General features: G+C 54.9%; 1 protein-coding gene across 2 annotated transcripts in view; it reads left to right on the top strand.

Moving 5' to 3' along the window:
* The window catches only part of FRAS1 (Fraser extracellular matrix complex subunit 1), a 156,294-nt gene that overhangs the window by 62,871 nt on the left and 80,393 nt on the right, over positions 1-13,030 (top strand). For both annotated transcript variants that reach the window (XM_029073328.1, XM_029073326.1), the window contains exons 20-24: positions 1,144-1,284; positions 3,316-3,459; positions 8,037-8,189; positions 8,962-9,108; positions 10,690-10,833. In XM_029073328.1, coding sequence (XP_028929161.1) covers positions 1,144-1,284; positions 3,316-3,459; positions 8,037-8,189; positions 8,962-9,108; positions 10,690-10,833 — 729 coding nt within the window. The remainder of the gene's footprint in view (positions 1-1,143; positions 1,285-3,315; positions 3,460-8,036; positions 8,190-8,961; positions 9,109-10,689; positions 10,834-13,030) is intronic.

Genomic DNA, 13,030 nt, shown 5'->3' with positions numbered 1-13,030 from the left:
CCAAGTGGATCTTGGACAATGTAGGTTTCTTGTACAATCTCTGGAGAAGAAGGTGCCGCAGCTTCCTTGGGAAAGTTACAGGTGGGAAGTTCTCACCGGGGTCTGATTTGTGAAGAGGGGGAGACTGGTCCCCTCATCAGCGAGAGACCCCCCCCTCCCCTCAACCCTGTTGTTTTTCTTAACCCCTCAAGGTCCATTTCTGCCTCCCGACAGCTCTGGGGTAGAGTCCCCTCTCCTGTGGCGCCTAAACTAGGTGGTTCCCAGGCATCTGGGCAGGACCCAGTGTCCCTTCGCCGGTAGCCCCGTGTGGGACAGATTCTCTACCCACCCTAGGGCTTGGCACAGAGCTTGGCCCAGACTGCTTCACAAATACCACAGTTTTCATTTGAGAAGCAGCATGGCTCAGTGGATAGAGCACGGGCCCGGGAGTCAGAAGGACTTGGGTTCTAAACCTGATTCTGCCACATGTCCGCTGCGTGATCTTGGACAAGTCGCTTATCTTCTCTGGGCCTCAGTCAAGTCATCTGTAAAATGGGTTTTAAGAGTGTGAGCCCATTGTGGGACGGGGACTGTGTCCAACCTGATTAACTTGTATCTACCCCAGTGCTTAGTACAATGCTTGGCACATAGTAAGGGCTTAACAGATACCATTGTTATTATTAATATTAGTATTATGGATATTGATGATGATGATGGTATTAAGCGCTTAATACATGTACTTATTAAGCACTGGGGCAGATACAAGCTAATGAGGTTGGACACAGTCCATGTCCCACATGGGGCTTACAGCATTTATCCCCATTTTACAGATGAGGGCTCTGTTGCCCAGAGAAGTTAAGTGACTTGCCTGAGGTCAAACAGCTGTCAAGCGGCAGAGTCGGAATTAGAACTCATGTCCTTCTGATTCCAGGCCCGTGCTCTCTCCATTAGGCCACACTCCTTTCTGAATGGTAATAATAATAGTGGTATTTGTGAAGCATTTGCTACATTCCTGGCTGCAAGGGTCCGGGTCCATTTTGGGGCATTGGTACGGGGGCTGGCGGTGGTGCCCGGGCCTGCTCCTTCCAGGAGGGAAGGGGAAATACAGGCTCCCGGTGGGTTTTCACTGATTTTCCCTTTCTGTTCGTGCCTGTCTGGGCCTAGTGTGTGACGGCTCCTGTCGGGCGTGTGTGGGCAGTAGCCCTCATAACTGCACCTCCTGTCCCTCTACACACGTGCTGCTCGACGGTCGCTGCCTCTCCCACTGCCCGCCCGGGTTCTTCAGGCAGGATGCGGCCTGTTCCGGTGAGTAGGGGCGATGGTGAGGATGGTGGGTTCCCTGCGGCCAAGGGTCGGCCAGAACACGGTGTGAAAGGCCCCCGAGGCAGCTGAGCGTGGCTTAGCGCTTGCCCTGGGACGTGACCGGAATGTGCGGGCGGAGGAAGAGGATTTCAGCAGATCCGGACCTCACGTCCGACAGGGACGACCCGAGCCTCGGAAATGGCAGGGAGACAAGACGCCTCCAACCCCAGCCTCCCTTGGTGCAGAGCCAGAGCTGAACCCGTGGCTGTCTGAGCCCTTGGCTTACTCGGCCTGTCAGTCAGGCAATCGTATTTATTGAGCACTTATTGAGTGCGGAGCTCTGTACTAAGCGCTTGTCAAAGTACAATATAACAGACACATTCCCTGCCCTAAATGAGGTTACGGACTAGAGGGGGAGACAGACATTAATATAGAAAAATGACAGATATGGACATAAGTGTTGTGGGGATGGGAGGGAGGATGAGTCAAGGGAGCAAGTCAGGGTGATGCAGAAGGGAGCGGAAGAAAAGGAAAAGAGGGCTTAGGGAGATGTCCCTTCAATAAGGCTTTGAAAGGGAGGAGAGTAATTAATGGAAGGTATGAGGAGGGAGGGTGTTCCAGGCCAGAGGCAGGACGCGGGCAAGAGATCAGCGGCGAGATCAAGGTACAGCGAGAAGGTGTCTCACTTGGCGAAAGCAGCTCTGAGCCTGGTCCCGGGATTAGACGTAGCCGTGGCCACCCCGGCCCCGAACCTTGTCCGAGGCCCCTGGGACTCCAGCAAAGGGAGAAATCACTCGGGACCTTTCTCGGCCCCTTCCCTCTCTGGGACCCTAGAAATGACCCTCCCGCCCCCGCCCGATCAGGAGAGGACGGCTGGTAATGAGGAGCCCCTCCGGATGATTCTGGATTCTGTCCGGCCATATCCAAGTCATCAGAGCCTCGAGGATGTGTGGCCGGTCATGACCTCAGCCTACCCTCTGTTTAATCTTTTAACTACGCTCCTCAGCTCTTGGTCTTCCCCGCCTCAGGGTCGCCAGGTGGCTATTTTCCGGCGACAGCCCCAGCCCTCTCTCTGCCCATCCCGCTCGGGCCCTTAATCTCGGCAAGTCCCCGACTCCACTTCTCGGACTGAACCTGTCGGTGCAGTGGCCCCTCAGCGGCTGCCGGGGCGTGTTGATGAGGTTGGCTCTGCCCCTGCCCGGCCCACCTCGAGGGGATGACTGGATTCATTCCAGAATGCTTGTTTTTTGGGAGGTGTGGTGGCTCAGATAACCCCAGAGTGGGAGGCGAGGGTCAACTGGTGCTCCAGTTTGGCTGGTGACCTTTCCAAGTCTATCTGGGCCTCAGGGTCTTGGAGAGGAGAGGGTCTGGAAGATAGGGTGATAGCATCCCCACAGCGAGGGAAACTGACCAGAAGAGCCTTCGCCTGCACCGCCCCGTGGGCTTGATCTGTGACTCCAGGGGCCAGGCCTAGGACCGCTCACTTTCAGAGCTGGAGGCGGTGCAGAGGTCACCTGGTCCAGCTCCTGCCTTGGGGCCGGAGAACCCGGAACAGCCCCGGGAAGCTGGTTGGTTTTTCCATTTTTAGGAAGCAAGGAGTTTGAACGGGGGCTCACCCTCTATCCTTCTCCCCTTACGTAGCAAGGCCACGGTGAAAGCAACAAGTCTCTCCATTCTTCCCCGTCCATTTGGGTCCATTTTAGTCAGCTGGTGCTGGGTCGGGACACACTTCTCACCGGTTTGGCTTCTCTGTTCCTGGCTCACAAGACTGAACCACTGGGAGGCTGGCCACTGCCCCTGGGTTTGCTGGGACACATCGCTCTCCTAGAGCTTGGCATTGCCAGGGGTAATGAGCAGCCCGTGAACTCGGTAGGTCCCCGGGGCCGACTCTGGCCAGCGCTGCCGGGGGCTACTCTGGATCCTTCCCCTTCCCGAGGCTTGGGAAATCCCAGTTCCCCCAGCGACGGACGGTCACGTGGACTTGAAGCGGGTGAATGTGGAGGTCCCGGCGCTGAGATTTGGGTCTTTCCACAGCCTGTCACCCGACCTGCCGAGAGTGCCGTGCGGGCTCAGACTCCGACTGCATCGCGTGCCACCCGCACGCGGCCCTCAGTGGCGGAACCTGCCAGAATGACTGCCGGGACGGGCAGTATCTCGATCCTGTGGGCTCCTGTGCAGGTGAGTGAGCGCGCGAGACTCTCGGAGTCGGTTGGAAGCTCAGCCTCCACTGACCGCTCCGCACCCTGGCTTAATGGAAAGAGCACGGGCCTGGGAGTCAGAAGGACCTGGGTTCTAATTCCGATTCTGTCACACGTCTGCTGTGTGGCTTTGGGCAAGTCACTTCACCTCCCTGGGCCTCAGTTAAGTCATTTGTACAGTGGGGATTAAGAGTGTGAGCCCAGTGTGGGACAGGGACCGTGTCCAACCTGATTACTTTGTATTTACCCCAGGGCTTAGAACAGTGCTTGGCACATAGTAAGCACTTAACAAATATCATAATTATTATTATCATTATTGAGGTTGCTCTCGAGTTGTTCTGGGGCTAGGAATCGGTCCTGAGCCTACCCAGAGTACGGTCCCGAAGGATCCAGTGCCACTGGGGGTGCGAGAGAGTGTCACCGATGCATGACAGACACCCCGATCCTAGATGAGAGTACCCCGGTCCATCTGTGGGTATACCCTATCACTCATTCATTCAGTTGTATTTATTGAGTGCTTACTGTGTACTAAGCACTTGGCAAAGTACAGAACAACAGGCACATTCTCTGCCCACAGTGAGCTCACAGTTTAGAGCAGGAGATGGACATTAATAAACACAAATCGATAAATTAATAAATAATAATTATGGTACTTGTTAAGCGCTTACTATGTACCAAACACTGTTCTAAACACTGGCAGATACAAATTAATCAGGTTGGGCCCAGTCCCTGTACCACACTGGGCTCACACTCTTAATCCCCATTTTTTACAGATGATAACTGAGGCACAGAGAAGTTAAGTGACATGCCCAGGGTCACACAGCAGACAAATGGCAGAGCCGGAATTAGAACCCATGACCTTCTGGGTTCTAAGCCCTGTGCTCTATCCACTATGCCATGCTGCTCTCACAATTACAGCTATGTGCTGTGGGGCTGGAAAGGAGGATGAATGAAGGGAGAGAGTCCGGGCGATGCAGAAGAGAGTGGGAAAAGAGGAGAGGAGGATTTAGTCAGGAAAGGCTTCTTGGAGGAGATGGGACTGGGTGGCTGCAACCTGTCCTGATTCTTCCTGCAATGGTACACCCTGTCCTCATTCTCTCTGTACACTGTCTGGATTCTCCCCGCAGTGGTACACTCTGTCTTCATTCTCTCCGAGTGCATACACCTTGTCCTAGTTTTCTATATGGAGAGAACCCCAGTCCTGGTTGTCTCTGTGAGAGTACACCCTGTCCTTGCACATCCTTCTCTGGTCCTCCCTAGGGTTTCATCCTGTGCGGGTTCTCCCTTTGCACGTGTGCCACGAACTGATAGGCTCCATGAGAGTACACTCTGGGTTACTATGTCCTGCACCAGCACACCCTCTGCAAGTACACGCTGTGAAAGTACGTCGTGTGTGGGTACCTCTGTGGCTGCACGTCACGTGTGGGCATGCCCCGTGCCTACGACGGAGCTGGTGAGCCACGGATTCTCTTCTGCTGGAAAAATCCAGAGGTGGTGTGCGTGAACTGAATAGCTCGGCCCTACGATCCGCGCCCGTCGTGGGGGCGGAGAAAGGAGGATTTCCCTCTCCCCTTGGGAATGTGCCTGGTCCCCGCCTTTGGGGAAGGACTTCACGAGGACGCTCCTGCTGCCCTGGGGGCGGGGGTAGCTGCAGACTTTACTTGGACCTGGTTCTCTTTACCTTTCCTCTCTCCTCCACCATCCCTGTTGGCTTCTCCTTCCCCCTGCCGAGGCCCCTGCCCCATGACCGGGATGGTATTTCTAACCCTAGTTCAGAAACGACCCTGGGTGATGTCATTTATCGGGGGCGAAATCAGTGGATCAACCCCACTGATTCCCCCCTGGCCCTCACATCACAGAAGCATCCTTCCTCCTGCTGGGGCCGCTCCTCCTCGCTGCTGAGAGGTGGGGGGCGGGGGCGGAGCGGTGGATCGTTTCCAGAGGCGTCCTATCACTCCCAGACCAGCACCGGCACCCTCGGGGCCTTCAACTATTTAGAAAAAAGAAAAACGGCGGGTGATCTATCACCCAGACCGGTTCCAACACATCCTGGGCACCGTTCCAGCAGTCTCAGAGCTTTATCGCCTCTGCATGTGGGTATTTTTTCCAAGTCTATCAAACAAGAGATACGGCCGGTGCGGCTGAGCCCCCTTAGGAACTGAGAGCTCCCCCAGAGAATGAGGGGGATCTGGGGGCGGGAGGGAGGGAGGGAAGGAGAGATCCAGCAGCCTGGCTCCAGGCGGACGCGTCTGCCAGTCCACCCACCGGCCCACCCGCCGGCTGACTCCCTTCCCGGCCCTCTCCTTTGAATGAAAGTGTCTTCTTTGATCTCTGGAAGAGTGAAACATTCCGGAGCTCCCAGGTGTGCTCCTGCCTTCATCTTTCCCAGCTGGAATTCCGAGCTCCCTCTTTAGAGGAGAGATTGGGGTGGGGAGGGTGAGTGATCAGACAGAGAGAGGAGACCCTGGGGCACGAGGCTCCAACTGGCTGCACCGACCCTCTCAGATCACCCTCGGGAGGTTCCAGGCAGGAAGGGGGCATCCTGTTGGGACTGAAACACTTTGGTGGTGACACTGGGGAGTCTGTGTCCACCTTCTCTGACTCCCAAGCCCGTGCTCTTGCCATTGGCCATGCTATGTTCCAGACTGCAAGATGCCACAGAAGTTCAGAAGGGCCTGGGTTCTAATCCCGGTTCTGCCACTTGTCTGTTGGGTGACCTTGGGCAAGAGAATCAATAGTATTTATCATCCCCCCCCCCCCGACTGTGAGCCTGTTGTGGGCAGGGATTGTCTCTCTCTATTGCTGTATTGTACTTTCCAAGCGCTTAGTACGCTGCTCTGTACACCGTAAGTGCTCAGTAAATACAATCGAATGAATGAATGAAGTGCTCACTGTGTGTACAGCACTATAGTAAGTGTTGAGAGAGAATATACAGGTGTGGGGGCGGACAGAGATCCCCCGGGGAGGGGCAGAGGGGCATCTCAGTGAGTCCTCGGCACTCCTGGCTCACATCCTCCCACCAGCTGGAACTCGCTACTCAGGCCTCTCCAAAAGACCGACACTCTCCCCACCCCGACCTTCAGACCCCTCCTTAAAAAATCTCATCTATTCCAGGAAGCCTTCCCTAACTAATCTACCATCTCACCCCCCTATTTTTCCTCTCTCACCCTCACCTATGGACTCAGTCCCACCTCCAAAGCACTTAGCCCACTTAGTTTTGCGGGGAAAACTCAAAATCACAGCGGGGAGGAGCCTTGAAGGGTACCTGGCTCAGGCTCTGCCTTCCTTGAGGAGGATCTGATCTTTCCTGGAACCTGACACCAGTGAGGAGAGCCTACCTTTCCTCTGTCATTTTCTGAATTACAGTAATGAGGATTAATTTGACTCCCAGGACACTGAACCTTGTTCCTGGAGGCTGACAAAAAGCTGCCTGTCCGACCCTCTGAGATCCCCAAAGTTCAGGAGGAGGTCAGGAGCCTGAGGTGTATGTGTGGCTCCAGGAGACTCACATCTCCCCGGTGGACCTGTGGCCAGGGGCTGGGCTTGGGGGTGGGAGGGTGGTTGGGAGTGGGCTGGGAAACTGAGGCACCGGAGAGCCTGCTGGCTCTGGGGAGCTCAGTTCTAATCCCGCCACTTAGCTGTGTGACTTTGGGTGAATCACTTAACTAGTCTGTGCCTCCGTTACGTCATCTGTAAAATGGAGAATAAGACTGTGAGCCCCACGTGGGACAACCTGATTACCTTGTACTGATTACCCCCGTGCTTAGAACAGTGCTCGGCACATAGTAAGTGCTTAATGAATACCATTATTATTATTATTATCTTGGGATGGGGCAGTTTGGAACCCGGAGACTGCATCAACCCCTCTCCGGAGCCTGGGACTAAGGAAGGAAGCGGACCAGGGAGGGAGAGAGTGTGGTGGCCTGGGCCAAAGGCAGGGGTCGGGGGTCGAGGGTCTGGGAACGCCCTGATACCCAACACGTGGCCTGGGCCCTTGAAAATGATGATATTTGTTAAGCGCTTACTATGTGCCAGGCCCTGTTCTAAGCACTGGGGTAGATACAAGGTTATTAGGTTGTCCCATGTGGGGCTCACAGTCTTAACCCCCATTTTCCAGATGATGTAACTGAGGCACAGAGAAGTTAAGTGACTTGCCCGAAGTCACACAGCTGACAAGTGGCAGAGCCGGAATTAAAACCTATGTTCTCTGACTCCCAAGCCCGGGCTCTTTCCATTAAGCCATGCTGCTTCTCCTTGAGAGGCATGGTGTAGTGGATAGAGCAAGGGTCTGGGAGTCAGAAGGTCATGGGTTCTAATCCCCCCTCCACCACATATCTGCTCTGTGACCTTGGACAAATCACTTTACTCCTCTGTGCCTCAGTCCCCTGATCTGTAAAATGGGGATTGAGACTGGGAGCCCCATCTGGGACAAGAGGGACTGTGTCCAACCCAATTTGCTTTTATCCACCCCAGCCCTTAATACAGTGCCTGGCACATACTAAGCCCTTAACAAGTACCACGATTATTATTATTAACCGGATGCTCTTTTCCTCCTAGACTGCCACCCGCTGTGCCGGCACTGCACAGCCGACCCGCGGCACCAGGGCAGCGTGTGCCTGCGGTGTCAGAACGCTCACCACCTGCTGCTGGGGGACGGCTGTGTGCCCGCGTGTCCCACCGGCTACTACGCAGAGCGAGGCGCCTGTAACGGTGAGTCCCGCTGGGGCAGTCCCGCTGGGGCAGTCCCGGGAGCGGGAGACGTCTCCACGCGGAGCCCTCGTTGCCATTAGAGGCCGGTCCCCCTACCTCGCCAGCCCACCGGCTGGGCCCTAGGGAGGAATGGGATGCGGGTGGGCAGAACACAACTCCGGTGGGTGCTACCGGGGCCCTGCGGGTCCACCGGGCCGGGCCCTGGGGAGGTTTGGAGTTTACAGGTTGGGGCAGGAGCTACGTCTTTCCATTCACCGTCCCACAAAAAGCAACGTGGCCTAGTGGAGAGATGACGGGACGGGAGTCAGGAGACCTGGGTCCTAATCCTGGCTCTGCCTCTTGCCTACGGTGTGACCCTGGGGAAGTCACTTGGCTTCTCTGGGCCTCAGTTTCTTCATCGATGAGCCCCACGAGGGCCGGGACTGAGTCTAATCTGATTGTATTGGACCTATCTCGGTGATTAGCAATTAGCAAATATCACAATTATCATTGTATTATGATTAATGTTATTATTACTTTCAGGGTATTTTTTAAGTGCTTACTGTGTCAGGCACCGGACGAAGTGCTGGGGTAGATACGAGCTAATCATTGTGCTCACAGTCCGTGTCCCACATGGGGCTCATAGTTTTAATCCCCATTATACAGATGAGGTAACTGAGGCACAGAGAGGTTGTGACTTCTTATTATGGGCAGCGTGGAGCTGAGGATACGGTGGGGGGTTGACCAGTGCTCCCGAGGAACTGACCTCCCTCCTCTTGCTCTCCCGCTGCAGAATGCCATCCCTCGTGCAAATCCTGCCTCGGGGAAGGCCCGACTTCCTGCTCCGCCTGCGATGAGGCCCTCGTCCTGTCCCATACTGGCAGGTGTGTCACGGCCTGCTACCCGGGGTACTACCTGGACCAGGGACGTGCGTGCCAAGGTATGTATTCTTGGAATCGGGACCGAGGGGGGCTGGCGACATCCCCCCTTTTTAGGTCTACCTACACAGGGGGCAGCTAACCCTCGGGGTGAACAGTCGGCGGGGAGTTGGCAGTACGGAGCCTAACGAATGAGGCTCAGGGTCTGGCCAGAGACAGGCCGACCGAGGTCTGAGGAGGAAGAGTTTGTCCTCGGGGGTCCGGAGTTCCAGAAGACACCTTGATCAGAAAAGATCATTCCCTTAACCGGCTCTCTGGTTTGTCCAGTTTGGGGATTCCAGGCTAGGAAACGAATGGACTCGAAGAGATGTTTGCTCTGGGTTTTCCCCTTGGGTTTCTCTCTAAACTGTTAGTTGCCAATGGGGAGGGAACATGTCTACCCATTCTGAAATATTGTACTCTCCCAAGCGTTTAGTATAGTGTCCTACACACTGTAAGAGCTCAATAAATATCATTGATTATTTCCTTTAGGGTAGGGGTATTCTAGTGTGGGTTGAGTGTAGGTTGACCATTTCAGGGGGTCCTATTATGATCACCACTAGGTCAAAGCAGGTGGAAAACTCTCCTTGTCCCGCGGAGACTTTGCTGAACACCCTGTGAGAGAATTGGGTGTTTTTTAGACCTTTAGAAAACAATTATCATTCGCTCAGTGTTTGCTATCAAGAACAAGTGACTGTTGAGAGCTGTTGGGATTGTTGAAAGGAGAAGCAGTGTGTTCTAGAGGAAAGAGCACAGGCCTGGGAGTCAGTGGATAGGGGTTCTAATCCTGGCTTCACCCTTTGTCTGCTGGGCACTTCACTTCTCAGTGCCTCAGTCACCTCATGTATAGAATGGAGATTCAATCTGCGAGCCCCATGTGAGACATGAGCCGTGTCCCACCTGATTAGCTTGTATCGAAGCCAGCACTTAGTACACTGCCAAGTACATACATAGTAAGCACTTCACGAATGCCATTAAAAGAAAAAAAGTGGAATCATTGGAAGGCAAGCCTTGGCGTGGATCCCTGCTATGGCAGTGTCATCATTCCTCTGACCCAGAAGCCCCCTTGGCAGCCCTGGGCATGGACTTCATGTCCCAAGAGGGGAGAAACCTGGCACGCTAGCCGCAGTCCAATATTGAATTTCCAGGTGGCAGCCTATGGCCCCATCACCTTATCTGAAACACAGGATTGAGTCTCGTGGCTCCAGCCAACCCCATGGAGATAATAATAATAGTTGCGGTATTTCTTAAGCACTTACTATGTGCCAGGCACTGTGCTAAGAGCTGGGATGGATACCAGCAAATCGAGTTGGACACAGTCCCCGTTCCATGTGGGGCTCACGGTCTCAATCCCCATTTTACAGATGAGGTAACTGAGGCCCAGAGAAGTGAAGTGACGTGCCCAAAGTCACACAGCAGGCAAGTGGTGGAGCCGGGATTAGAACCCATGACTTTCTGACTCCCAAGCCCCCGGGCTCTATCCATTATGCCATGCTGAGATGTGTTCACACCAAGTGAGAAGAAGTTAGATCAGGAGTTGGGAAGGACTGAGGTTTTGATTTGTGACCCGACGAGTCTTTTCTTTTTCCCTCCCATATGCCCAGTGTGTGGCAGTCTGTGTCGGAGCTGTGCTTCACCCACGAGCTGCACGTCCTGCAGAGACCCGGCTCAGGTCCTTCTCCAGGGCAAGTGCCTGGACAGCTGTGGTCAGCAGTATTTCCTCGACGTTGCCACCCGGACTTGCAAAGGTGAAGGGGACCATTCTCCCATCTGTCTGGGGGTCTGGCGTTTCAGAGGGACCTCTGATCCGGTCTCTATAGGCCAGGTGGATTGGGGGATTGAGGTGAAATCATTCAGGACCCCCCCCTCCAAAAAACCCCACATTTTCCTGAAATGCCCAGATAATGGAGAGACATTCCCTGGGAAATTGCTTCCCTTTTTCACCCCACCTGTCTGGGGGGAAAGCAGGTTCCTGGAATCTCATAGTGCTTCCTTTTTTTTTTTGGTCAACTTAGGCTCCCTCTTCTCCCTGGCCCCCTCTGCCAGCCCTGTGGTCCGGTGGGCAGACTCCAGCTTATCCTTTCCTTACTTCTGCTGGGGTATCCCCTGCCCCTTCGTGGTGAGGCAGACCGGTGCCAGGTTCGGAGGACTGGGGCTCAGGGGGTCCAGATGGTTTGTGCGTTTGGCACGCCGCAGCCTTGTTTATCTCCTGCTTTGTAATAATAATAATAATTATTACTGGTTGGTATTTAAGCGCTTACTACGTGCAGAGCACTGTTCTAAGCGCTGGGGTAGATACAGAGTTATCAGGTTGTCCAACGTGAGGCTCGCAGTCTTATTCCCCATTTTACAGATGAGGTCACTGAAGCCCAGAGAAGTGAAGGGACTTGCCCACAGTCACCCAGCTGACAAGTGGCAGAGCCTGGATTCAAACCCATGACCTCTGACTCCCAAGCCCGGGCTGCTGCTTTGTACTGGGACCGGATGCTGCTTAAGGGGGTAGGGGTGCCTGCTGACCCTGGCAAAGCCCCCTTCCCATTCTGGGCTCTCCAAACTGCCTGAGGCCAACAAGAAGTTTACGGATCTTTCCCCTGGCCAATGGTTTGGACCCTGGCAGCAATAATAATAATGTTGGTATTTGTTAAGCGCTTACTATGTGCAGAGCACTGTTCTAAGCGCTGGGGTAGACACAGGGGAATCAAGTTGTCCCACGTGGGGCTCACAGTCTTAATCCCCATTTTACAGATGAGAGAACTGAGGCCCAGAGAAGTGAAGTGACTCGCCCACAGTCACTCAGCTGACAAGTGGCCGAGCCGGGATTCGAACCCATGACCTCTGACTCCAAAGCCCGGGCTCTTTCCACTGAGCCATGCTGCTTCTCTGAAGCAGGCACACTCATTTCACCCATTCTGCTGCAACCTAACCCAGCAGGGCGGTTACCCTTGCCCAACCCCTCAAGGAACGGGCAGGGGTTGGCTCCCTGCCCGCTGTCTGGGACCGTGGGTCAAGGAGAAAAGAAGAGGAGCAGAATGCCGGCCGCTTGTCAGCCTGGCGGGGAGGGGAGAATTGTGAGAAAAGTGGGTGGGAGTCGGTGGAATGGCGGGAAGAATTTTTCTTCGGCTGACGTTGGTGGCCCTTTTAGGATGGAAGCCTGGCTCGCCCCAGCTCAGACCGTAGGTTGATCGCTGGCCTTCTGGGCCAACGTTTGCACCCTAGTGGCTTTGGGCTTCCGCTCCTGGAATCGCCGGCCGGGCCACATGCCCATCTGGGAATCTGGGAACGTCGCATTCTGTCCGAGCTGGGGAACGCGGCTGCAGCAGGAGAAGGGGGATGAGAACCCGGACGCTGAAATCGGTCTCTCTCGGCTCCTTGGCCCGGCCTGGCCCCTACCCTGCCCTGAGGATGGGGAAGAGGGTTCGCGAGGACACCGTCGACCCATTTCTCATGGACCGGCCCCTCACGCCGCCGTTCTTACATCCCAGCGCGGCCGTGCTTTTTAAAGCTGCGGAAATGGCTTGCGAGAGAACTAGATCTCTCAGTCCACACTTCCACCTGGAGGAAGTAGAGCAGAAGGGAACGGAATCGGTGACTGGAATCACCCCGTTCCTCTCCCACGGGCCCAGAGTGAGTTTGGGAGCTCCCCGGAGCAGCGAGAAGGGCCGGGGGGTGGGAGGGAGGGCAGGATTGGGGGTGAGGAGCAAGAGAGAGGGAGGGAAGGAAAGAGGGAGAAAGAGAGAGAGAGAGACGGATGCAGTAGACAGAGGCAGAGACCGTGAGAAGCAGAGTTTAGAGACATACCAATGGGAGAGGCAGATATTACCTCTCTCTTTCTTTCTCCCTCTCTCTCACACACACACACACACGAGTGTGTGTGCACTCATCCAGTAGATCTTTTGGACAGTATAGGTGTCGGCAGCAGTAGCTTCGGGAAAGAGTTCTAGCTGA

This window comes from Ornithorhynchus anatinus, chromosome 10 (assembly GCF_004115215.2).
Source record: "Ornithorhynchus anatinus isolate Pmale09 chromosome 10, mOrnAna1.pri.v4, whole genome shotgun sequence".
NCBI lineage: Eukaryota > Metazoa > Chordata > Mammalia > Monotremata > Ornithorhynchidae > Ornithorhynchus > Ornithorhynchus anatinus.
Note: the sequence above shows the minus strand (reverse complement) of the source record. Positions and strands in the feature narration are given on the sequence as shown.